General features: G+C 42.1%; 1 protein-coding gene across 1 annotated transcript; it reads right to left on the reverse strand.

Moving 5' to 3' along the window:
• Nucleotides 1-26,142, reverse strand: LOC118432786 (MAM and LDL-receptor class A domain-containing protein 2-like). The gene is made up of 22 exons (XM_035844406.1): nucleotides 25,977-26,142; nucleotides 25,238-25,360; nucleotides 24,610-24,737; nucleotides 23,916-23,997; nucleotides 23,455-23,640; nucleotides 22,435-22,605; nucleotides 21,892-22,080; nucleotides 20,151-20,339; nucleotides 19,543-19,734; nucleotides 13,317-13,505; nucleotides 12,516-12,692; nucleotides 11,979-12,017; nucleotides 11,542-11,748; nucleotides 7,068-7,330; nucleotides 6,746-6,818; nucleotides 6,347-6,544; nucleotides 6,081-6,200; nucleotides 5,548-5,681; nucleotides 5,163-5,244; nucleotides 4,298-4,483; nucleotides 3,326-3,514; nucleotides 1-221 (listed from the first exon to the last, which is right to left on the reverse strand). Exons 1-22 carry the CDS (start codon nucleotides 26,125-26,127, stop codon nucleotides 1-3), a joined length of 3,489 nt encoding a protein of 1,162 aa, XP_035700299.1. The 5' UTR covers nucleotides 26,128-26,142.
• Nucleotides 26,143-26,353: the final 211 nt, after the last annotated feature.

Genomic DNA, 26,353 nt, shown 5'->3' on the forward strand with positions numbered 1-26,353 from the left:
TTAATCTGTATATATGTGCATATACCTACCCGGACACGGAGTCCCAGCGTCGCACGGCCGTGTGTCCTCCTCCAGGCCATCCCCGTCCATGTCCCCCGGGCAGCCCCTCCCTCCGTGAGACGGTGCGGGGTTGTCACACTGCCGGGTCCTGGTCTCCACCCCGCGGCCGCAGGTGGCGCTGCAGGGGCCGTAAGATGTCCAGGCTCCCCAGCCTCCATCAACTGTCATTGGCAACGCAACAGGCACAAAATATTATAATTTATCTATAGGCATCGTTATTTTCAGGAAGGCAGGATCTTTATTTTCTCTCAAGAACAAAGACAAATTCAGAGCGAAATTTGGGAAATTTGCGATTCAGGCATAACGATCGTAAACGTTGTCTTCACCTTCTTTGGCCTTCACATCAAATATCACATTCAGAAAAATAAATGTATTTCTTTGGTACCAGGTATGAATACATTCTCGTACCTACTCGTCAAATTCTGACGTTATGTTTCCTTTGCAGTACCAATGTCCATTTGTTCTTCTACCGTGTCAGTAGAAGAACAAATGGACAAAATGCCGATGATTTTTGTCAAGAACATTGATCCAGAAGGCTTTAGAAAGCTACCACAGACAAAGTACCTTTCGGGCCTGATGGCGCATTGGGCGGCGCCCATCCCCGTTTCAGTAGCCCTGGGCCACACAACTTTGTGCAATCACAAAAACAAACAAGCGTTCGCAGAACTCAACCTTCGTGAAATGGGTGAGGGTGTGGTGGTTTGAGGGTGTTTTTTCTCAGGGGCTAGCCTAACAGTATATGATACGTCCGATTGGCAAAATTGTCCGGAATTCTACAGGATTTTTTCCGAGCCTATGTAGTTGCTTTGGAGTGGAATAATTTGGTTCACAGATTGTCATGGTATTTGGAATGCAGATAGTTTTTGTCATGGACTGTGAGCGAGCGAATGAGTGAGATAGCTCTGGAGATGCCTTACATAATCAAATTTTATCATACAAATTAGGGGCTAATTTGCATAGGTAATGAGGACAGTTTATAAGCCTACTTCATTTCATATTAGCAGATACTCAAACATAAGACACATGTAACTAACAAAGAGAGAAATACTAGCCTAACTGAGTAGTGTACTAGTATGTCCGATTGGGCCACAGCAAGTAAATTTTATGGATGACATCCGCGAGTGCATTAAATTTTGCCTGATTTCAGAAAAAAAAAGAATTTTTTCTTCTGCAGGGACCGTCAACATTACGATAAAGTACCATAATTAGCAAATATGTTGTGTTGTAGCCTAATGATTGTACTTGTACAAGTGACACTTGCGAGGTACCCAGGACTGTAGTTGTAGAAATAAAATTTATTGGATATATGGAAGCTATGAGTGTGCTTACCAAATTTGTTGATGATGCCAGTCTACGACACTAGTGTCACTTTTACCATACCAGTGCATGTCTTAAAAACAGGAATGAATGCCTTGTTGGCTCTGATGCCATGTTTTGTCCCTTTAATTCTTTTTACAACAGTCATCAGAACTTTATGGTGCCTATTTTTGAAAATGTAGCTGTCTTATTTTTTTCACCTATCTTGTTTTTTTTCACCCTATCGCACTTTTTTTGCAGTCTGCAGAGGATGTCATCCATAAAATTTACTTGCTGTGGCCTTTGTAAAAATTCCCGGAATTTACACCAAGTCTTACGCGCGTGCGCAATTGCATCATCCCTTTGGAGGGTAATAACATGGGAAGGGTTGACGGATCGTCGTGATTTTTGATCTCTAGATAACTTGGGGGATGCCTTCTACAATCAAGTTCTATCAATGCAAACCAGGGGCTAGTTTGCACAATTAATTATTCCGCAGCATTTCATAACAGGACAGTCAAACGTACGATGAATTACATTTGTAACTGAATAAAAGATATTTATAGATATTAAATATGCACATTGCTGCCTAACTCCGCAATTTAGTACGTTATATACTTCCAATGTGTATAATGGACTATCGAGATAAAACAAATATTGACGACTTGATACATTGCATGGACCTTTCCACAAAGTAATAATAGTTTTTTGTACAACCCCCTTTACGTATAATATACGACTCCTGCGGTAGAGATCATTATTGCCGACTTGTTGCTTGCAACAATGATGATGTAACATTCTTTGTTTCACAATGCAGTCCACTACATTGTGTATCCCATATGTCTAATGTACAGTCCCTATAAACAATCATATCAATGACTACAAGTTACTGTGAAAAACACTTAACCCTGCTCCACTTCGTACATAAACTTTACGTAACTTTGTCCAGCAATGTATTGTACCGGTAGTAACTGTTACGTGTATAGACCCTTTTAAAACGTATGATATACGCCCCTGTATACAATATCATCATTACCCTTATTCTTGGTCTACAGATTATCAAATCTTATGGGATACATGTACACCCCATCATGTATAATGTACTATCCCTATAAACCATTTTCTTGTAGTCTTCGATACAAACATCTGTCGCAACTATGACCTTGGGGGTCACTTCCTGTGGGGTCGGCAGCCCACGCTGGCATGACGTAATCACCTAAATATAGAACCGTTACACCATTACACCCAAATATAGCCACACTGGTTTACTGCCGGACCTATTTTCCAACTACAAACATCCCCGGCAAAACCGTCAAAAGCCACTAAACGATAAAACGCCACGTACGTTTCTTCACTGTCTCAAGAGCTACCCACATACCAATTATCAGATCAATCTGTCATACCGTTCATAAGATTTTCTGTCCACAGACACGTACCCTACAACGGTTTGCACACATACCTATTGCATTCTGCTAATTACCTCCTAATTTGCATAATAATCATACAATTATGTACATCACTACCTAAGCTATCTGCATACCTATAGTCATTCCAATCCATCGACCCCTGCTTCCATAATTCCTTCTCAAAACCTAACACAAGAATGACTTTCACCGCCCCAGCAAAACCCCTAAGTGGCCAAAACTTACACACCTTACTATTCATTTATACAGCTACTTACCACTTAAAAATCATCACCCAAACATGTCCCGAAAAAAAAATATCAAAACCGGAAGTTCTGCTGCAGTACAATAACACTCCGCTAGAGCGCCCTGCCGTAACGCAATTCCTACCATTCCTTTGTCATGTCTAACCCTACTCACATACCAAATATCAAAACAATCCATCTATGCCTTCCCCAGTTATCAGGCTGACAAACGTCCCTCTCACAAAAAAACAGCACTCAAAACAAACCCTTCGTTTCACGAAGGGAACAAACGGACAAAAACAAACGGACAAAAAAACTGACCAGGGCATGTCTGTGTCTTACACGGTTGGAACTCCTCATCTGTGCCATCACCGTCCGTGTCACCATGGCAACCGTTGTCGTTGTACTGCGGCGCGGGCTCCGTGCACGTCCGCACTCTTTTCTGTGTCCCTCCGCCACAAGACTGACTACATGTCTCCCATGGCAACCACTGGCTCCATCCGCCATCAACTATCACGATAAATATCAGCATGTGCATTATTTAACATGTGTATGATGTCATGGTCACGTGACTGTAGTTACATGTACAAATTCCACTTGACGTCGTGCAACGACTTGGTTTAATCGTCCAATAACCATAAACACGTGAGTACAAACCCGGGATGGGCAGGAACTCGGACATCACGTACATATAATCAATCTTCAAGTTGATGTTTGAAGGCAAAATTGTGACGTTTTGTTGGCCATGAAGACAGTTTGCGACAAAAACACTGAGAGCTAGAAAACGTCACCATTTTGCCTGACAACATCCGCTTGGAGATTACTGATTAGGTATAATTTCCTAGTGTAAAATAGCACATGGTTCTTTTCAGAGTGTTTACTGATTTAGAACCACCAATATTCTTCGTCTCGTCTTTGACGAAGGACGTACTGATACTTAATTATATTTTTTAGGGTTCTTGAAGTTCAGATTGTACCTTCCGATCTTAAAAAAGATTTAAAAGTAATGTAGATCGTCGTGGCTAGATTACAATCGAATAGGATCAATGTATATTTTGTATCATTTCTTTCTGACAATGTAGAACAATTGTATGAAAAATGACGCCATCATCGGCCAGTTGAGGCCAATTCAAATTGCAATAATCAAGGGAGTGATACTGCGTGGCTGTTGCCGATTCCTCGGGTGTTGGGAGGTCTCCTCCCTGAACTTAAGCGGATCTGATATTTGAGTGGTTTATAATTAACAGGTAGAGAGTTACAATCTAAGACTACTAGGTTTTGTAATACACTTACTGGGACAAGGCTGTGTGTTACATGTCCGGATTTCCACCCTCTTCATGTCACCATCGTCGTCCCCCTCACACCAGTATCCGAAAGCGGGATAGGGATTGTCGCAGTACGCCACCCTGGACTGTGTCCCGCCGTCACACTCCGCATCACAGGCCGTCCAGTCCTCCCACTCGCCCCAGGCGCCGGAGACTGGAAAGGACAAGATCGAACCAGGAAGCTAAAGCGGTAACTCGCACTAAACCAATCTTCAATATGTAGTATATAAATTCATATTCAGGTAATTCAGTGCATAAAATGAATGTATAATCATTATTCCAGTATTTCACAATAAGATTATTTTGATTGTTACACATTTTTCCTAACTAGAATCAATTCTGCTATACATTTACGTAAAAACTATTAACCATATGTAACTGGCATGTCTGATCTGTCATTACTATTCCTTATCACTAAGCTTAAATGTTTATCTCTGTATCCAATATGCTTCGACAAGGTCTAATGTTATGAGCATCAACATTATAGGCATACTCAATGAAAATGACAACTTGATAGTATCTATTTTGTTATTATCATTATTGTTTTCTTTAGTTTCGTACCATTATTTTCATTCATCATTTGTATTGATATCATCATCACTAGCAGCATCTATTGTTATGATTAGTATTATTGTTTACATCAGTTTCATTACCATTGTTATCTAATCATTTCATTTCTTGCTGTCTATTTATGTTTGCCTATGTTTGTGATGAATATGTTTAATTTCTTTTTATGTAACACGCAGGGCTCCACTGAAAAGCAGTGCAAGAGCACTGAGCTTGGACCACCCTGGATAAAGATTACAGAAATAAATAAATAAATAAATACTTACAGTTGCAAGGTTGAGCCAAAGTCCTGACTTCGTCGATGGCGATGTTACTGTAGAAACCGCCCACCACAGCCTCAAAACTAAGCTGTGTTGAGAAGAGTAACGTCAGGTTACAGGTGCAATGTTAGCAGAAAACTATGTTGGATTCTCGTAGTAACTTCAGCTTAATGTGTTTCTCAGGCGTACAGTATGTTTGTATGCATGTCGTTAGAGGAAATTTTTTCAGTACTCTTTACACATAATAAGTACATACACATATTTTGGATGTTGTTTTCATGTATCATATATACTAGCGTTAAATGCGATTAAATGTGATGGTATATGGTGACACAAAATTGTTCATGCAATCAACTAGTTTTCAACATTATTGATAGGTAACGTTACGTACATAGAAGTTGTTGGTGATGTTGAGGTTGACCGCTGCTCTGTGCCACACGTCGCCATGACTACCGGACACCTCCCATATCAGCCGTTCTGCAGTGGCGTTCTCATAAACAGACTGCTGATAAACCTTCAATGAACCTGTCAGCAAAGATTGAAATCAGATCGCTTGTATCTCTCCTTCGAACATGCATTTTGTTGGCGTTTTACCGTAATGTACACCGCCTGTGCTTGTACCATGGTACATGAGATTGAGTTGTACCGACACATGTGGTGTAAGCCTTTATCAACGATTTAGTATCATGACGTTGCAACGGTTGGAGTGACGCCCACCGAGCCTCTTCGGCAATCTGTCAATAGTGTGCCAAAAACACACAAGGATTTGGTGTACCAATTTCCACATTTACGTGTCAACATTTCATTTGCCACTAAGAACCAAACATTCTTTTTATCGAAAAGCGTTAGCTTTTATACATGATTATCGTTAACTGAAGTTTTCATGTTTCTTAAAATGTAAAATGCATGTAAGATGTAACTCACCAGCATGCGCTCCCAGTATGTGGAAGTAGAACTCCAGACACTGCCCGCTGAGTTCTGTAGACGACAGGCGAGCGTGGTGACCCGCTGACTGGTATGACGACTCCACATACATGTACGTACCTATATACAAGGAGGCAAATGAATGTGTTGTTACTATTTTCTAAGTAACAGAAGAATTCCAGAGTAAGCCTGTATTGAAGGTTACAACATAATCAAAACTCTCTCCGTACACAAGATACTGAGAAATGTTGGACGTTAACACGTACCGTTTTCACCCGGTCCGAGTGTAACGTCGTACTCCGGTCCTGTGATCAAATGTGGCGCGAGGATGGTTAAGTTCCTGTTGAGGAGGTCCTCCCGAGTCTCTGTCAGACCCTGTTGCCATCTCCAGTCAAACACATCGCTGACATCTTGTCTCAGCGCACAGGGACCGGTGGACTCAAAGTCACACTTCAGCAGTGGAGCTGGGTTTGGTGGGAAATGAATAGCAGATTTGCTTGCTAACCACGAAAGATCTGGACCAGTGGCCACTACACAGGATGGTACTCAGACTGGAAATATGGCTCCATAATTCAATATGTGACAATCAATCATTACCATTAGATTAGACCCCAATGCCCTTTTTGCATAACATTTACAGCTCTTTTGAAATCTCTTTTGGTTACCTGGGGCCAGCTTGGCGTCATCAAAGGCCACATTGCACAGGAAGTTGGTCCCTCTCATAGACTCAAAAACAACCTGGATATCAAATGAATGCAAAGAACAAATACTGTATGACTAAATACGTTTCACTAATGATAACATAAAAAAAGACATTTGAGGGTATACAATACCTTACGGAACTTTTTTTTTTCATTTCATCATTCTATATTTCTATGTTCAATTCATGTTATTAATGATGGTTACAGAATGGTCAGCATAGATGCATGATACATCCTTTGTAGCTGTTTGTTTTTAAAGTTCATTTAGATTTGCGATAAATGTTACCTGATATGCTTCCTGTACAGGTGGAGACAGCTGTACATTTGCACTCTGCCAGAAATCGTCGTTCACATCCTCCTTGTGCCAGACCTGTGTCTTCTGTCCCTTCTGCAACAGGTAGACTGACATGTCCAGGTCCACTCCGTACATGGTGTACCAGAACTCCAGGGTACAGGGGCCGATGATGTCAGGACTAGTGATAGTGGCTATATCCCCGGGTTTCACTGAGCCTCCACAGTTTGACATCACATACCAGCCGCTGTATCCAACTTCATCAACAAATGCAATATGAAATAAAGAACAAATAACAATGAGTATCATTCCACGCTACTTCGATTTTTAGGGAATTATGCATAAAACACAAATGTGATTATTTGATAAAATCATCCAAAGATAATATCATAGTACATTCTTGTATTTGTAATGTCTGTCATTGATATACCTTATAACGCACGAGACAGTTTGAACAAGGAAATCTGAAAACTTGAACCTTGCCTGTTGTATTTTTCCCATTAGATTGTTTGCTGATGAGCTTATCAAAGTAAGGAAGGAAAAATATACATATATGGAAAAGGGATGACACAAGTGCATTCATTTACCTGGCTGTGTATGGTCATCTGCTGCACCACTGCCAGGAAACATGGGGTTTACTGCATGCATCCCGTACAATGGGCCAGCTGCGTCATACTGTTCCCATACCATATCTCCACTGTTGTCAGTCCAGCCGCACCATCCGAAGTCAAAATCACAGGATTGTGCCCGGGCAGCTGCAGAAAGTCGTTCATTTCTACATGTAGCCATCATTTCACTCGTAATGTAAGATAGGCCATAAAAACGGACTGTATGCCCCCCCCCCCCTAATTGAAATGTTGAAATGGTACGTAGTACCTTTATGTTCGTATACATTCCTCACGATAGCAGTTTCATTCAATGACAACAATAGTATGTACTGGACTACGCTGACAATAATTTTGACTCAATGCAAAATGTCATACAAAAAATTTGAAATACATAATATCTTTAAAAAAGAGTGATCTGCGCCAATCCAATACCCCATTATGACAACTTCAGACCTCCCACCGATTTTTGAATACTTACCAATTGTACTACAAAATACTGGGCCATATTATGAGGTAAATGACAGAATAGTTAATGATTGCAAACTCCAAAAAATTTGATAACATTTTATCATCAACAGAATTCGATGTCCAAAATTGTCGCCGATGCATGATATGTCGTCATAAAATGTTTCTCTACTTGATTGTGTGAAATTCACTCTGATGTTGCAATTAGTAAATAGATAATGTGATTAAATATGGGGTTCAAAAGAATAAACGGTCAACACAATTCTGTTTAAAATATAATAAGTTGAAGGGAAGTCACGTCATCACCTGTAGCAACAGCCGCGAGCATGACCAGAAGTCTGTAGATCTGCATCCTTAAGCTTGTGACGATCATCTGCCAATTTCCTTTCAGAAACTGTGCACGCCTTACAGTGAAAATCCCCCCAAGAAGTGTCTATCATCCGACTTTGAAAGCACCTGTACGCCTGTCTTTTAATTCAACAGAAAATGCACCTCTTGTACCACGCAGTCTGGCTTTTATCTTAGTTTAAAAACATAGTCAACGTTTCCATGACGTTTCCATACCAATATGGTAAACTGTTTCTCAACAACGCAACATGTTTTGAAAACAGGAAGCAGCCGAATGTCTCAAAATCTGCATGTGTCTGTACATTTGTATGATCATTTCTTCAGCTCTATTTACATACAAGACACTGGCATTTTAGCTTATGTTGATTGGCCTTCCCTGGAGAAACGATCATGACATTAAAAGTTTCTACTTTCTGCTAAATATAAAAGCATCAACTGAAAGGATCTCCGTTTGATTTTAATTTTCATCGACTATTTACTGTATTACAGTATATAACAGTTGTAATCATTCGGAACGTGATTCTCTGACACATTGCAAAGGATGCCCCTTGTTTTTGTACTTTTTCTACTTAAGAGCCATTTAAGACAGTAATGCCTATCCTTATCTGAAGTGTATAAGATCGGCGTCGCTCAAACAGCTAATGTTGCAGTATGTCGGTGTTGCTGGGATACCGAGGCTCGAAATAGCTGGCGAGGAGTTTGTTTTTACTTCACCTCAAGGAAGTGATGCATTGTTTTTTACTTGTCCGGCTATATTTGTATCGGTGTGTCCGTCTGTTTGGGGTATTAATTTATTATTTTTGCTCGAAATACTAAAAATATGATTAGAATACATTCAGTCCCTTATACGAGTACTACTGGTTTAGTTTACCAGCAAAAATGCAACACACATTTATACGCTTATATGACTGTATGTATCCCACAACATGCACGTCGCCAAACGTAAGCGTGTAAGGATATATTCGCGTATATGAGATTAGTATACCGCTTCTAGATTCATATAACGTGTCCAAAGAGAAACCTTATCCAAGGACTGTTACGTGATGCACCGTTGAGCAAAAAGGACTAAAGAGGCTCGGTAGCTATAATTTGGGTGCTAGCCTTTATATCGTATGTTCATTAGGTTTTGAGTACGTGCTGTGCGGTATGGTCGTGGGCATGAAAGAAAGATTATTGAATACCCCATCGGAGCCCAATCTGCAGTACCATTCCAGGACGCTGGGAGATGACTGCAAAACGACCGTCAAGTTGCCAAAATTCCTTCTTTTCAGGATGGAGAGAATTACATGAAGCTTGCAAAGGGGTTTGAAATACTCTTGACTAGTCTAAGATGCAATTCAATAATTTGTTCCTAGAAGACGAAGCATACATATTTCACACATTCATAACTAGAAGCCTTATGTTAGAAAACTACTAAAATAAAGTATGTCATACATGGCAATTTCCCTACTGTGCACTGTGAAAATCCGTCGCCTCTGCTTTGCCTATTCCCAAGCGTAACCATACACACTTCAATGTTTTCTTTCTGTATATCAAGTTAAAAGTGTATGAATGGACTATGGACCTAATGCAAAATTGGCTTAGGTTTTCGGAAATGCTCTACGAGTCATAGAAAATCTACCCATCCCCCACAAAATTGATGGTCATTTTGTTAGACATTCTCATAGCGGCCAATTGTGGAACTGCAATAAAACTCTGGTAGGAAGTGATATAAAAAGACTTGAGCTATTTACACAGACATTCGAAATACCCTTCTTAGATAGTGGCCTAAGCCACTAAGTTTTGTTTTTTGTGTGTTAACGTTTGCTATTTTCTGTGTTTTTCGTAATGCTAATGGTAAGATCAGACTTAAAAAAGGAAGTTGTTGCTCGAAATGAAAAACCACCCAAAGAACTACAGTTTACTGAATACTGTAATAGAGACGTACAAAATCAGTAACACCGTAACACCAGGAACAACTGCACTCAAAATGACAAAATTACCCTGCAAAATGCTGTAACATGAACATTCCTAAAACCCAAATCATCGTCCATATTACCTCCATATCGAATAGTATACATTTCCTCATTTATGTTTACAACACATGTATTTCAACGTTCGTTTCTATAAAGAATCTATGCAATGTTTTCCAATATGTAAATGGCGCACACATTTAAAAACATTACTTGTGTCCAGTCTAACCATTTTATCGATAGATGACGTAGTCAGGCACGTTTCTCGTGTGTTCCAAATTGTACCCACTTAATACCACTCACTTCACCCTGAGATAGTCTCACTGCAAACAAGGATGTGGATCACGTCAGAGTCCTTTGTAATCCCTGCAAACGTGTTGTTCTGTTACCCCACTAAATGTCCAACCGGAATGTACATAATCACCGTGATAACGAACTCATTTATTACAACAATATTTGCCTCCCTAACCCAGAATTTATTGCTTTAAACAGTTTATCTCGCCACATCCGGTACCCAAAGCCACTTCACGGCAAAACAAATGGGTTCGAGAAGCAAGGTTGTTACTGCTGTCTGTGTGTTTAACAGAGGTGGCCTGAAGATTTGTGTTCAATTCTTATCGAACAAAAATGTCAAGGTGACCTCAAAAAGCATGGAAAGTTTTCTTGTTGTTTGGGGAGAGGGGGTCATTTACTCAGGTAGCAGGTTTTAAAATCATTCTTGATCTGTAGTTACTCTCTCTACTTACAACCATTGATTCACAACCAGTAAGGAATTTCGCAACTTCCTATTTATCACATGTTTTACTCAAGAACAAAACTTAATTAGTTAGTCTACATTGCATAGGTTTGGAATGAATAATGGTTTGAAATGAAAATAAATTACATGAAATGGAATGGAAGGAAGTGAAATGAAATGAAATGACAACTCACACAACTGCTAATTTACATGCTAAGCAAATGTTTAACCAACGTTTCGGGTATCTTCTTGTCTTTTAGACTTTTTGAATAAATCATTTGGACCAATCACCGGCCTGTAAAATTTGAATTACAACAACTATCAAACTGTCCTCGTTGCTGAAACGCTTTCCTTTTATCCATTCGACCATGCACTCGACGCCGTTCTTGGAGGATGGCCATTAGATGGTCTGATCTTCGCCTCATCTCTTTTCTTCTTGTAGATCAGAAAGCCCAGTCCGACGGCGATCAGAAGCACGCCAATACCACCACATGCGGCTCCAGCAAGTACTGCAGTGTTGTCGGATTTTTCGTCAGCGTTTTCTTGGGTCTGGCCGGATGAGATTCCTGGATTAATGGGTTAAAAGGATTCTTCATTTATGAATAAGTCGGACGTTTTACAATAAAACAAATTGTGCTAATTCTTATGTAAAGACTGTCTCCTCTACACAAGTACGAATATAGGAAACACAAAACATCATACTACAATACAACTAGTTAAATCCCTCTTAGGTTGAATAAAGTTATCTGTGATGATATGAAATATATTTTATCCAATAGATTCGTATCGTCCTAACCTGGTTGCGGACATCCAGTTGTGCCACACTCTTCACCCTCTGGTAGGAAACAAACAAAACAAACTTTATTCTGTCTAACATCTGAACATTTCACTACCCTAATAACAGTTATCTAGTATCTCAAGATTCATGTATCAAGACTTACTTTGAGGTTGGATGACTGGTCACGTTAACAAATTAAGTTATCACAAAATAAAACAGGACTCTCCGTCTTATCATATGCCGTAAATTATTTCAAAGTGTTAAATTCGCCACATTTCTAACTAGGCATAGAAACACGATATAAAATACACTATGACGTGACGTCTAACAACAGCTAGCAAAAATATCTAGCAGCTAGCAAAAACAGCCTGATTTCCAGCCATATTATTGCTCCCGGCCGAGTCTCTTATGTCCTCTCCGCAAATACTGAGAAGACAAAAGAGACTCGGGAGCTATAATATACGACTGGATACAAGGTTAGACCAAGCTGTGAATAATACATTACATAGATATCAAAACTTGACGATTTAAAAAAAAAATAACCATGATCGTTACCAGGACATGGTCCGTTGTTGCACGGCTCCTCCTCTGTGTCCGTCCCGACCCCGTTACCGTCCCCGGGACAGGTGGCCCCAGGCTCCGCCCCCGCCGTGTCACACTGCCGGGCCCGCTCCCGGTCCCCCGGCCCGCAGGCAGCAGTGCACTCCGACCAGGAGCCCCATGGACCCCAGTCTGTGTCGGGCAGTGATAGATATGTGTCACAATGAATGAAGAACTTTGTTGCACATACATTTAATTCTTTTATTTTTGCTGTAAGGCAGCAGTAACCCCAGGCGAGAATGAGGTGACAACTCTCTTCATTTCATTTTCACGAACAATTTGCCTTGATCATTGGACAACACATTTGTAACTACTTCTTCTATTTACAGCTTATTTGATATTTGACATTTTTTATTCAAGAACACATGACAAAGACAATGTGGCGCTACACTAAAGTTATAAAACTGATTTTAACAACGCCACATAACAAAATACAATAGATAAATGAACTCGCGATCAGTTGATCAACATATCAAATTTTTATTGATCTTGGCTTCAGCACCCAGTGACCTTACGCGATGTTTGTACACAGAATCATGAATATTTTTGATACTATTTCTATTAAAGTTAGCTCAGCTGTATGCCATTGTTCACTTTGTGTTGTTTCCTGTACTTATTTGTACAATATAGCAGATAAGGTAATACAGTTGTCGCAGTATGATTTTCGTATTCATCTGGCTTAATGGCGTAATTTACCTTTTGAGATTTGAATGGAATCAAACTTGAGCTAAAAAGGGAAGTGTGACGTAGACATACCTGGGCATCGTCCTGTCTTACACACGTCATATCCGGTTTCCAGATTATCCCCATCATTGTCTCCTGCGCAGGGATTTCCGCCGTATTGGGGTGATGGGGCGTCGCATTCCCTCTCCCTCACTAGCATCCCTCCGCCACAAGTGACGTTACAAGGGCTTATTTCCTCCCATGGCCCCCACTGTCCGTCCACTGCAGGTAAAAACAATAGAAACAACACAACATTGTTAAACATTGTATCATCATACAGGGCTTAATTATTACAAAAATGTCAATACAAGTTAACGTTACCTTCCATAAACTGCATTGCTCCTGTGTCGTCCCATCCCTTCTTTTTTCAGCGACCGGTGTCTTTTCTCTTGGTTCCCCCAAGTGTGGAATAATCATTACGACCATTTACGTTGATACAAATGTGAAACTGCACGACAAATCGGTGTAATAGCCATATGTGGCCTCCTTCGATCAATAGCACTGTGTGGGTAATCAGGTACTTCAGTGTAAGAACACTATGTGGATAATCAGGTATCAAATAGGTCAAAGGTTAAAATTGGAGGGAAATCTTGTTTTGCTACGCGCTCACGCGTGGGAGCGATCATTTTCTTCCCTTGTCGTCTCTCCCAATTTCCTCGTAACGAACGATGACTACCCCAAGAGAGTTCTCCATGGGTTGAATGACCTGAGGGAGCGTGCAGAGCTGACTGACGTGGTTCTGGACGTGGAAGGGAGAAGGTAAGGTTGGGCGATGGGGGAGGGGGGCACATTTGGCCAGTCCTAGTCCTGCATTTATGGTAGCCTGGAGTTCAGTCTTGTACACTTTAGTAACGACCTTCGGTCGGAAGCAGACTATTCCTATGACCATCGTTGTAAAACCAGTTGTTTTCATGTATGACTCCAACCCAAGCGAGAAAAAGGAGGAGATTTATCCCCCTTGATTTACCCGAGTATTTTTTTAACCTCCTTGGTACATGTTATCAAGGAGCTTTTAAAAGCTCCTTGATGTTATTAGTTAGAAATGCATGGAGAGGGAAAAATCATACAAAGAATACGAGCGATCGCAGTTTTTGTTTGCGTCTGGGTGTAGTCTATTGCTGGTGCCTACCAAGATGTCAGTAGATTATATCTCTAGTTAATATTTCAATTAGCCGATCAAATTATAAGTCAATTTGTACATAAACATAATTAATCTTTTGTCTTCCACTTACTTTCTCAAGTTTCTGCCTGCAAATAATGATATCTGGTGTATTTTGCCAGCCAGTAGGTACCCAATGTGTTGAGTAATGAGGCTGATTAACGTGGTTGAGTCGCCTCCTCGAGCACGGGACCCCATTTTACGTCTCTCCCGGAAGACGATTTTGTGGAAAGCTTTGTGAGGCTACAGTCCTTGGTTGGGAGACTCCCATCCAAGAACTGACTGGACCGTTGCGTTACTTAACTTCCGAGATCGAGGGATCAGGTGTATCCAACGCGCCACGCAGCATCCATCACTGTGACATCATTGCGATTGCTTGTCAAAATTACATGTATATGTATGGTCTTCCCCAGTTTCCCCTGCCATCGCACTGTCCTGGCATCGTGCAGTCCCTACTTCCGCAGCATGTTCACCAGCGGCTATGCAGAGGTCAAACAGGAGAGAATCCGCATCCAGGATGTGAGTGAGGTAGCCATGGCAACCATTTTGGACTACGCCTACACCGGCTGCCTTCAGACGGAGCCAGACCAGGTCCAGGCTGTGATGTCTGCAGCCGGACTGCTACAGGTGAGTAGCGAGTAGAGTACAGTAGAATACAGTAGAGTAGATTCCAGGTAGCAGTCTTCTTCATTGGCTTTATACTAAAAGTATAGTTTGTGTTCCAATGCCCTGTAGATATGTGCCACTGGGTCTAGTCTTTGTAATAGTATCTAGTCTTTAGTATTCCATGTAATACTACTCAGGGCTCGAAATACCACCTGCATATGCAGGTTAGTGCAGGTAAAATTGGAGCAGTGCAGGTATTTCTCAAAGCATTTAGCCTATGTGGGCAAGAACATGCAAATAAAGATCTCAATTTGATATATTCCAGTTGAGTGCAGTGTATGGATGCTGCTCCTGTGGTAAGACCACACATTCAGTTTTCTGACATTTGCTTGCACATGATGTTAGGCATAGTAAACTGAGTGTGCCGACTTCAGAGAGAGATGTCCTTGAACTATTTTTATTACTTCCAGGTGGGTTTTGTATGCTGCAAGGCTGCAGAATACATGAGGGACTTGCTGGACGTATCTAACTGTGTAGATGTGTTGATGTATGCTGACATGCAGGGAAACCAGGCCCTACTAGAGTCCAGTAGGAGGTACATCGCATCCAGGTCAGTGTATTGGCTGTTACTCTGCTTACACCACAGCAGTTTTAATTGCATGTTTCTCACAACTATAATGTCAAGTTAGATTGAGGAAACAAACTAGAGATATAGTGTATTGAATGTATCCAGGGTTGGACAAGTCCACTAGCGAAGCCTTTTTACACTAGCCCGAGAAAGTGAAAGTGAAAGTGCCAATCTGGCAAGCGCATGTCCTTCCCATTTGGGCAAGTAAGATTTTTCAATGAGTGAGAGTTTCATAAACTTGTTACTTTTCACAGTTATGGCACCACAGGGGCCAATATGGCCAATAATAAAAGAATTCCATTTGGAAGTGAAAACATTTTTTATGAACTTGCCTGACAGGACAAGGGAATTTTATAAAACTTGTCCATCCCTGGTTTCAATGTTGGCTTTCTAACAATGAACATGACATCACTAGACAGTCATGCATGGAAATACACATATACTACACATGAACAAGTAAGATGCAAGCAATGATCATATATATATAGAAATTATATGAGAACAAGAGTGCACAATGGATGTTTAATGTAGGCTTTGTTTTTATGTATATTAACTGGTCTTGTAACTTCCCCAGGTTCAACCAGGTCGCACAGCAACCATCCTTTCTCCAGTTACCACTTTCCCTGCTCAAATCACTGCTGGACAGGGATGATCTCTTGACCAACTCAGAAGACGATGTCGTGCAAGCAGCTTTAAGGTGGATCGAATTTGATAAGGAACGCTTGGAACACCTTCCTGCTCTTTGCACTTCCTTTCGTCGTACCTCTCTCAGGAAGAAACTCCGTAAGGGACTGGAGAGTAAGGTCCCATCAGCAGACCGCAGGTTGGTGTACAGTGACCGCACAGTCGAACGTCTGGGACAGATGCGAACTAAGATGCAGATTTTTCTTAAGTCTGACTTCCATGGAGCTACTTCCATGCCATCTGCTCCATGCTATGACCCTTCAAGTCGTAAGGTGTACAAGATGAATTTGCCTGACGGTGTGAGCCACTTCTCGATGACAGTAACTACTGATAACGAGCTTTACTTAGCAGGGCACATCAACGGTGTTGGGAACAGACCAATGGTGTCAGAGAAGGCCTTCTACCAGTACAATCACCTGCTGAACTCCTGGGAATCCAGATGTGAGATGATTTCACCAAGAAATGGGTAGGTAATTAATTTTTGCATGCATGCTATATTGCCATGTCTGGCGTCTATATTTTGATGACATCTTGAATGCACAGGAGTCTTGTATGTAGCAAAAGCATTTGCCATAAACAGTTCATCTTGTGTACTGGCATATCAACAGGCTTGAGGCATGATAAAAATCACATGCTTGTACCAATTATATATTACATTACATGTTTTGATGTACCGGTAAGCCCCCTCCACACACAAGTATAATCCATATATATACTGTAGTTTTGCAGTGAGATTGTGAGGACCCTATAGTGAGATTGTGAGGACCCTATGAAATGTACTTCATTGTTTTACACTAGGAGCGATCTAGTGTACGTAAAGGGTTACATCTATGCCATTGGTGGAGACAGTGGAAATACTGTGGAGCGGTACGACCCGAGCTGTGACAAGTGGACGTCCATACCACCGGTACCCTTCCCTTCTTACGTGCGCTTCCATCGTGCTGTACCCCTTGATGACAGCATCTACGTCCCTAGTGAGAAAGGCTGCTACTGCTTCAGTACCACAGAGAACACATGGAAAAATATTGCAGACACGAGGAAACACCCATTGAACCCCCAGGCTGTCGAATATGAGGGGCGCATCTACAGTGTCTACTGGAGTGGTTTCTCGTCCTCAGCTGTACAAATGTACAACCCTGAAGACAACACATGGAAACCTTCTGGAGATGGCATAAATGGCACATATTTCTCCTGTGACTATGCCATGCTAATGGTGTATAAGAGGTCATATGGGAGATGCTTGTACCTTATCACAGTACGCAGCCAAAAGCACCCTGACGATGACTACTTGGACTCACCAGGAAGGAGGTGGCCAAGCATTGACCTCTACGAGTACCGGAAATCAAATGACTCTTGGTCGAAGGTGGACAGTGAAGACAAAATGGTTCCACCCATCGCAAAGTGGTTAGAAGATGCTGGGAGATGGACATCATGCCTGATGGCACGTATGATCCCGACATCTTTGGGAGACGGAAGTTCCTATGAAGATGACCAGGAAGTTTCTGACTACAAGTATGGAGAGGAGAGTGATAACTACCTCTCAGATTCGTTTGAAAGTGGACTGTCGGACTGCAGTGACAGTGAAGACGACCTGTCTGTTGAAGAGAGTGTTGATGGTGATGAAGACAGGGAGGGCAGAAGTGAAAATGGGAACAATTGAGCTACCAGATATTTCCAAAGGCCATAGATATGAGATTGATAACTACCTCTCAGATTCGTTTGAAAGTGGACTGTCGGACTACAGTGACAGTGAAGACGACCTGTCTGATGAAGAGAGTATTGATGGAGATGAAGACAGGGAGGGTGGGAGTGAAGATGTGGACAATTGAGCTACAAGATATTCCAAAGGCCATAGATCTGACATTGATAACTACCTCTCATCAGATTCGTTTAAAAGTGGAATGTCAGACTACAGTGACAGTGAGGACGGCCTTTCAGATGAACAGAGTATTGATGGTGATGAAAACAAGGAGGGTGGAAGTGAAGATTGGGACGATTGAGCCACCAGTGAGCAGAGGATGTTTGCAAAGGTTAGAAAGTAGCCATAGATAGCAATCCTTGAACAGCACAGATCACTCTAATCAGTCAGAGCTTTGTGCTCAGAAGGAAATCAAAGGAAACATGCTACATATTTCTAACATTCCTAACACATTTTGATGGAGTACTAAGAATCATGAGACTTGAGATGTCAATGAGTTTGTTCTCACTCTTTGCTTATATACACCTACATGTATGCACCAAAGTCTTGTTCATAGTAGATGAGCACATTTTTACTAGATAAAATCACTATTTTTTATTACCAGATAAGAGGTTTAAAGATAGCCTGTGTGCCTTCCTATGGGAGCTCTGGTAAGGTAGACAAAGTTGCACCCAGATTACTCTAAGCACCACATTTGGTTTGGTTCTTTTAATAGTTTTATTAACCCCTGTATTTTGTTCAAGGTCTTGGGTGAGTTAGAAAGGAATCATAGTTTACTTTTTGTACACTGTGCTTAAGACTTCACAATATATCATATGAACACATTGTAATGAGTTGTTGCATGGGTTTATTACAGAAAAGTGCAGACATGACTTGACTTCCCATGGTTTTCAATTAGTGCATGTGCTCTAGTGGATCAATTGACATCTTAATTGACATCTGGCAGAGGACAGTAGGAAGCATCTACACTGGATTATGGTCATGGACACATGGTTGTTTCCTAGTTGAACCTTTAACCACACTAATAAGCCTAAACTTACACCACTTATTCTCTTCCCCAAGAGCGTTTTACCACTCAAAAACATCAACAAACTGTCCAGAACACGAGATACCAAAACAGGAAGTTCTGTTGCAGTACCATAGAATGCTGCTAGGAGGCACATCATCGAACTTCACCTTTTTCCGACCCCTACCCACTTACCAAATATCAAAGTATCCATCCACTTCTTCTCAAATTATGCTATCCATACACGTACACACACTACACCAAAAACATAACCTCGGCAAGGGGAGCTAACAACAGATTCCAGATGATGGTTGATTCACACATTTCCCCATCAACATGGGGAAATGTGTCAATCGGGTTGAAAAAGACACACTGCGTCTCGAAAGCTCCCAAAGTTGGAAACCTTTTTGTGTGAAATGGATTAAATGGTTTGTTAAAAAAGAAAACATTTCCCCTTATATATGTGCATGTACCTACCCGGACATGGATTCCCTGTATCGCACGACCGTGTGTCTTCCTCCTGTCCGTCCCCGTCCATGTCCCCCGGGCAGTCCCTCCCTCCGTGGGACGGGGCGGGGTTGTCACACTGCCGGGTCCTGGTCTCCACCCCGCGGCCGCAGGTGGCACTGCAGGAGCCGTAAGATGTCCATGCTCCCCAGCCTCCGTCAACTGTCATCGTCATCAACACAACAGGCACAAAATATTGTCGATAGGCATCTTTATTTAATGTCATTTTCTCTCAACAACAAAATGAAATTTCAGGGTGGGAAATTTGCGATTTAGGCATGACAATCGTAACTGTTGTCTTCACCTCCATTGGCCTTCGCATCAAACATCACATCCAAGAAGATAAAGGTATTTCTAAGGTACAAGGTACAAATACCTTCTCGTACCAACACATCGAATACTATGCGTGCAATTCTATATGCCGTGTCTGTAGAAGAACAAATAAACAAAAGGCTGATGACTTTTGTTCACAACATTAATCCAGAGGGCTTTAGAGAGATACCACAGGACACAGGAATGGTACTTTTCACACCTTCAGAAAAAACATGTAAACAAACGGACAAACAACAAGAACACACCAGGACATGTCTGTGTCTGACACGGTTGGAACTCCTCATCTGTGCCATCACCATCCGTGTCGCCCTGGCAACCGTTGCCGGTGTACTGCGGTGCGGGCTCTGTGCACGTCCGCACTCTTTTCTGTGTCCCTCCGCCACAGGACTGACTACATGTCTCCCATGGCAACCACTGGCTCCATCCGCCATCAACTATCACGATAAGGACAGAATGTGCATTAACATGTGTATGATGTCATGGTCACGTGACTGTAATTGCATGTACAAATTAAGGTCGCATAACACAGTATTTATGGGCGACCCCCGTGGACATAAGTAGATCGGGCACAAAATAGGTCGTCGCAGTTCTTGAAAAGCCATAGAAATTTTTCTGTGCACGTCAGCGAGTCGGAAACTGTGGTGAATAGTAGAGGGATACGTAAGTTTTGAGGCTGTATGAGTTGGGTTACGATGTTTGTTGGGCTGGGTAGAATTTCGCGCACGAATCCGGTTCCCGCTACTTCCGTGTGTCGGTTGCAGTATGGTGACCTCCGCTGGGGGTCATTTCAAAGTGTTCTTTCTGGGAAAACGAGACGACAAACTTCATCTCGTTTTCACATATGTTGTAGATTATACCCTCAACTCCAACATACCGAATTCTTGTTAGTTACTTTTGCACCCTGATATATTTTTTGAGTCGTCGACCCACCTCACTTTGGGGTTCTTAACCATGTAAATCCCCATAGGCGAAAAACTGTGTTCTGCTACCTTTAACCAAAGTGGGAATTCCCCAGGGACGGACAACAGCATTAAATTTGACTGATATGTTAGGTACTGACGTCGACTGACTTGAACTATAAAATATTTGTTACCGTCAGACCCGCCGTTACCATGGCAACGGCCGCCAAGACCGCGCCCTATGCTTAAGTATAGGACTTAGTGTGAGCCAATACCCGCTCTACCCCCCCCCCCCCCTTTTTCCGCCGAAAAAAAGACTAACCCCCAACCCCAATCACTCAGAACGTTAGAATAAGGTCTGGCAAGCTCTTTGTAGAAGAAAAAGTCAACCTAAATATTAGATTTGTTGAGATAATGAGACCGATTAGCGGCCCCACAGATGGCCCTTGTACGGGGCCGACACCTGTGCTAGGCGTCGAAGTGCAAAGTTGGCCATATCTCAGGAACCATTTGGATTTCTGCTCTAAAACTTGGTACGGTTTTATATCTTGACTAGTTTTATTGTATGAGCGGAAAAAAATCCAAGGTCAAGTTTGCTTAAACCTGACGTCGTGCAACGCCTTGGTTTAACCGTCCATATCATCATGGTGGACAATAACCGTAGCCACGTGAGTACAAACACCTTACTAGTATGTGGCGCTGTACTTACTTTGTTGTCCTTTTAAATTATCTAATGTTATTTTCTTTATCTTGTAGTGCCGCTCTGGTAAGCTATAAAACAACATCAGACTGATGTTGTTTTATACCTTACCAGAGCGACACTACAAGATAAAGAAAATAACATTAGATAATTTATCATGCAGGCACTTCAGCTGTGTTACTACAAAAGTAGCCGTCTCCTTTCTCAGCACTGGAACATCAGCACTGAAAGTCCAGTACCAAGGCAGTCTCAGCACTGGCAGCTTCAGCACTGAAAACACTCCAGTCAGCACTGGAAACCGAGTGCTGAGACTACAATCAGTACTGGAGCAACTGCAGCTAGTTCCCTAGGAGATACTAGACCATGATCAAGGGCTACAGCTCATACCTGGACATGGATTTGCGTTACACGTCACAACGTCCGTGTCTGCACCGTCACCGTCGTCATCGCCTACACAGTTGTCGCCACCATGTTGGGGAGGGGGGTTGTCGCACAGCCTCGTTCTCAGCTGTATTCCTCCGCCGCAGGTAACGTTACACGCGCTGAACCCACTCCAGGGGCTCCATTCACCGTCAACTAAGATAATAATGGGTTACCAAATAATAGTCCGTGTAACGAAAACTCGACTCTCGGGGGCTTAAACTAGGTGGCCGTTGGATGATAGGCGGGCTGCTATAAGCGCTATTTAATCAGGCTAACCAATTATCATTTGATGATTTGAACAACATATACACGTACGTCAAGTCTTCCTCTGGGTAGTTAACAGATGGCAGGGGTTATTTTCCGTCATAAAGGTTATCTAAGGGATGGATGGACTAAAAAGTAACTGGAAAGGCCCTAATAAAACAATGCATAACACATTGACACCTATGTATGTTTACCAACCTTTCGACTCGTATGGTGCTATACTATCAGTGAATGTCAACTTACTCGGACATGGACCCTCATCACAGGGCTGTCTGAAGGAACTAGATCCCATACACTGCATCCCGCCATGCTGAGGAGCTGGACTGTCACAGTGTCTCTCTGTAGGCTGAAGACCCTGGCCACATGTCACACTACAGTCCCCGGCCGCCTGCCACGGGCCCCAGCCGCCATCAACTGGAAAGGGCATAAAAGACTAAGTAACTGTTATGATAGAGGGTAAAGCCACGTGTGCCCTATTCACTATACACCTGGAATGAGCACAAAAAGCTTTGGTTGCTATTAGATATGTTTGAGCGCTGTGCATATGTCACGTTTTATGTTTGGGTTCCGATTTATAGTCAGATGTGCCCCAGCTAGTCACGATACATTGGAAATGATCACTGAAAGCTTTCAATTGTTTCCTGTTACTCATGTTTGAGCGCTGCCAAAGCCATGCTTCATATATTGGGATTCAGGATAACAGATACACATTCCGTGGTCATCATACACATGCAAATGACCACATTAGTTTGCTCACAGTTATGATTGAGCACTGTAGAAGTTTTGAATATGTTAAATGACAAAACAAAATCTGATGCGTAAAGATATACTGTCAAAATGTACAAGCTGAAGTTTTTCAGAAACTGCTACAGTTATGAAATAGGACGTTCTATGAAAACATCCAACGTGCTTAGAGTTGGTTGCAATTGTTAATGGAGAGAGGACAAAGTCATTGACCCAAAGACACTTGCAAGGCTCATGGGTTTTTTCTTCACCAATGGATCACATGTATGTCATATAACAGCTGCGTCGATTGTTTTTAAGTCATTCCTTTCCATACTTTAAGCGTCTATTGAATTCGTGCAGCCTTGATTACTTTATGTGCCAGAAAAATTCTGACAAATAGCATTAAAACTGTCTATTCGTGTTATTGTTGGCCGACAGGTTTGGCAACAAATTTATTTGTTGTGCACGAATCTCAGAAAATTAATCACATCATGGAGTAAGGATAAGCCTGGATAAGTCTGTCTGTAAACAACGTACCCGGACAAGGTTGTTTGTTACAATCCTGTTGTTCCGTGTCCGCCATGTCCCCATCGTCATCACCGACACACGTGAAGCCGTAAGGCGGCGGTGGGCTGTCGCAGTGCCGGGTTCTGCTTTGTATCCCTCCGCCGCAGGTGGCTGTGCAGTCGGTCCAGTTTCCCCAACCTCCCCAGCCTCCGTATGCTGTTGTGGGAGGGTAACACAAATCAATATACGCCTAAATGTATAACTACATGTACAGTCATTGGCAGACTGAACAAAGGTTCAACTATGGTTGAACTATGCGGCTCCAGATGTGTTACTGAGTGATGACTGCGTTGGTCGGTTAGCTTAGGAATGAGTCCACTCTAATAAATGCTGTACATGTCATATACATTCACGTCATCACCAGGATTAAGTACAAGTACATCATTGATAGTATGTTAGATGTTTGAAATACATTGAAGCAAAACGCCCACCTTCGCACGTTTCATTCCAAGTTCTGACGTCATCAATGGCGAAGTCGCTAAGAAATCCACCTATATCTCCATGAAAGATGACCTGCAAACGGGAAGGAAATGGTTTATTTACGTGTCATACGCGGTTCAATTTTGTAGGCATTTCAGTCACACTTGGCTGATATACATGGGGTGGGTTACCAAAGCTTTAAATCTACGTCAAATGCTGTCATGAGAAGCCGTAGAGCTATCTACAAAGCATTACCACTCATCAGTCATACCACTTGTTAGGCACAAAAAAATGATATCTGAAATCATCGCCAAACGGTATCAGAGATATAAAAAAACACAATATCTACAATAAACAGGAATCTACAATGTGATGAAAGACCAAAGATGCAGATGACTAGAAATCACCTACAGCCCTGATGCAACTATTGGCAAAACCATAGGTTTCCACGTGCAGTTGGAGGACGCAATTTCATAGACTTGAAAGATGGAACTAACTCATGGCCCTTCCCTTCCCGAGGTACACACTAAGGAAAATTACTTGGTTATATGAGCCCTAAGACTTAACCATTTACACCTTGTAATGTATATACATGAACATTGTCTGTCCCCTCTTCCCTCATGATCTCAATGAAAAGCGGCCTGCAGGCCGATTTGAGCTTTCGTGAACAAAGGTTCAAACAAACCTTGCAGTCGCAACACTAACCTGATAGTTGTCTGTGATGTTGTGGTTGATGATTGCCCTGTGCCAGGTGTCTCCCCTGTCCCCGCTCAGCTCCCACTGCAGCTGCGTGTCTGTGCTACCGGATACCCTGGTGTACACCTGAAGGGTGCCTGAATCATAAGAGAAAGTTTTGTTGATTAACCCGACTACTTTGTGATAGGAGCGAATGATGCCATCTACATCATGACACACCAACCTTCCTTCTCTCAGCCAGGACGGGGGGCGATACGGACTTCTGGCGAACTTTGACCCAGTGATGGTGTCACAAGTACAAAAACTTACGTGTTCTACAGCACTCTTGTTCAGATAGCTGAAGAAACAGACTCGGTGACGGTGGAAAATGTGCATGCTATATTCAACATGCAGCAAAATAGGACAACTAAAATTTATATGAGTCGATTGTGTTGCGATGTTGTATACCTATATTCCTGTTTGAATACCATTCAACCAAGTTTTCAAGAATGCGTGCGCATAGCTTCCGGGTCTAGTCATTATATTTAAGTTGAAATTACTTAAAGAAACATCACAGACTGCATTCAAACAAATGCAGAATTTAAGCAAATCAGTCTTTGAGCATCTAAGTTGATATTACGGATGAAGCGAAACTTGCCCATCTGTGGCCCGAACATGTGGAAGTAAAATTCCAGACACTGTCCGCTCGTCTCCAGAGACAACAGTCTGGCCACGTCACCTGTCTGTGCCGGGGTGGAGGACTCGATGTACATGTAGTACCCTGGAGCATCAGGGGAAACGGAATGTTCATAATCATTATCATCGGTCGAAGTCCTTACACAAGATGGGTTTATAACGCCCCTTACGCGGCGATGTATACCATTTCGTTGGCTGATTACAAACGGGGATGCGCCAGGTCCCCCGTCCGGATGAATGATGTAAATCACCGTATGGCTGATACGAGACAGAGGTTCGCCAGGCCTCCATCCGGGTGATTCTCAGTGAATCACCAATGGAACGTTACCTGTGACTGAACAACCAATTGCATATGATATGAAAGCTATTATTTTCGGATGTGCCTTATGTAGCAGAGACGACCATTCTCCTGTAGGACTGTTTAGTCATACTCATAGTCAAAGCTGTAGGTCTGATATCAATTAGGATTTTACCATGGTCATTATTGACCAAAAGAGGCCATCTATATAAAAACACATTTCTATGCCATGCTATAGTGATGATACAGTGAATATTCTTACCAAACCATACCATGATGTTAAATGTGTACAGTTCATAGGAAATTTTTAAAGCCACACTGCTGCATAAATTAATTGTGTTTACTACGCCATCACCCAGATATCTCGAAGAATCAAAAAAGCTGTATTTGACTCCACATTTACCATCATGATATCTGCCCTGAGTGTGGTCATGGAACGGTCCTGTTTTTGCTCCCGGTGCGCTGTGTTGTATGGCGTACACACGGTTAGGTGTGGCACGCATGTGTCGGGTCCAGTCGATGTCGTCGTTGCTGTCCTGTTGGAAACCGCACATGTCGCGATCGAAGGTACAGTCAAGATGGGGTTCTGGTGGTATCTCACAAACTGTGGAAAAAAACAGTTGAACATCCAGACGTCGAACACGTATGTACACCAGTGGATGCAAAATGTGTAGTGTGCAAAATCTTCTAGATGTATTTTTTTCCTAATTTGCATTTGGACAGACGAGGACAATATGGCACTGCACTCAAGTTAGTAATTTATTGCAACACTGCATCATC

The sequence above is a fragment of the Branchiostoma floridae genome, chromosome 16 (genome assembly GCF_000003815.2).
Source record: "Branchiostoma floridae strain S238N-H82 chromosome 16, Bfl_VNyyK, whole genome shotgun sequence".
In the NCBI taxonomy this organism is placed as follows: Eukaryota; Metazoa; Chordata; class Leptocardii; order Amphioxiformes; family Branchiostomatidae; genus Branchiostoma; species Branchiostoma floridae.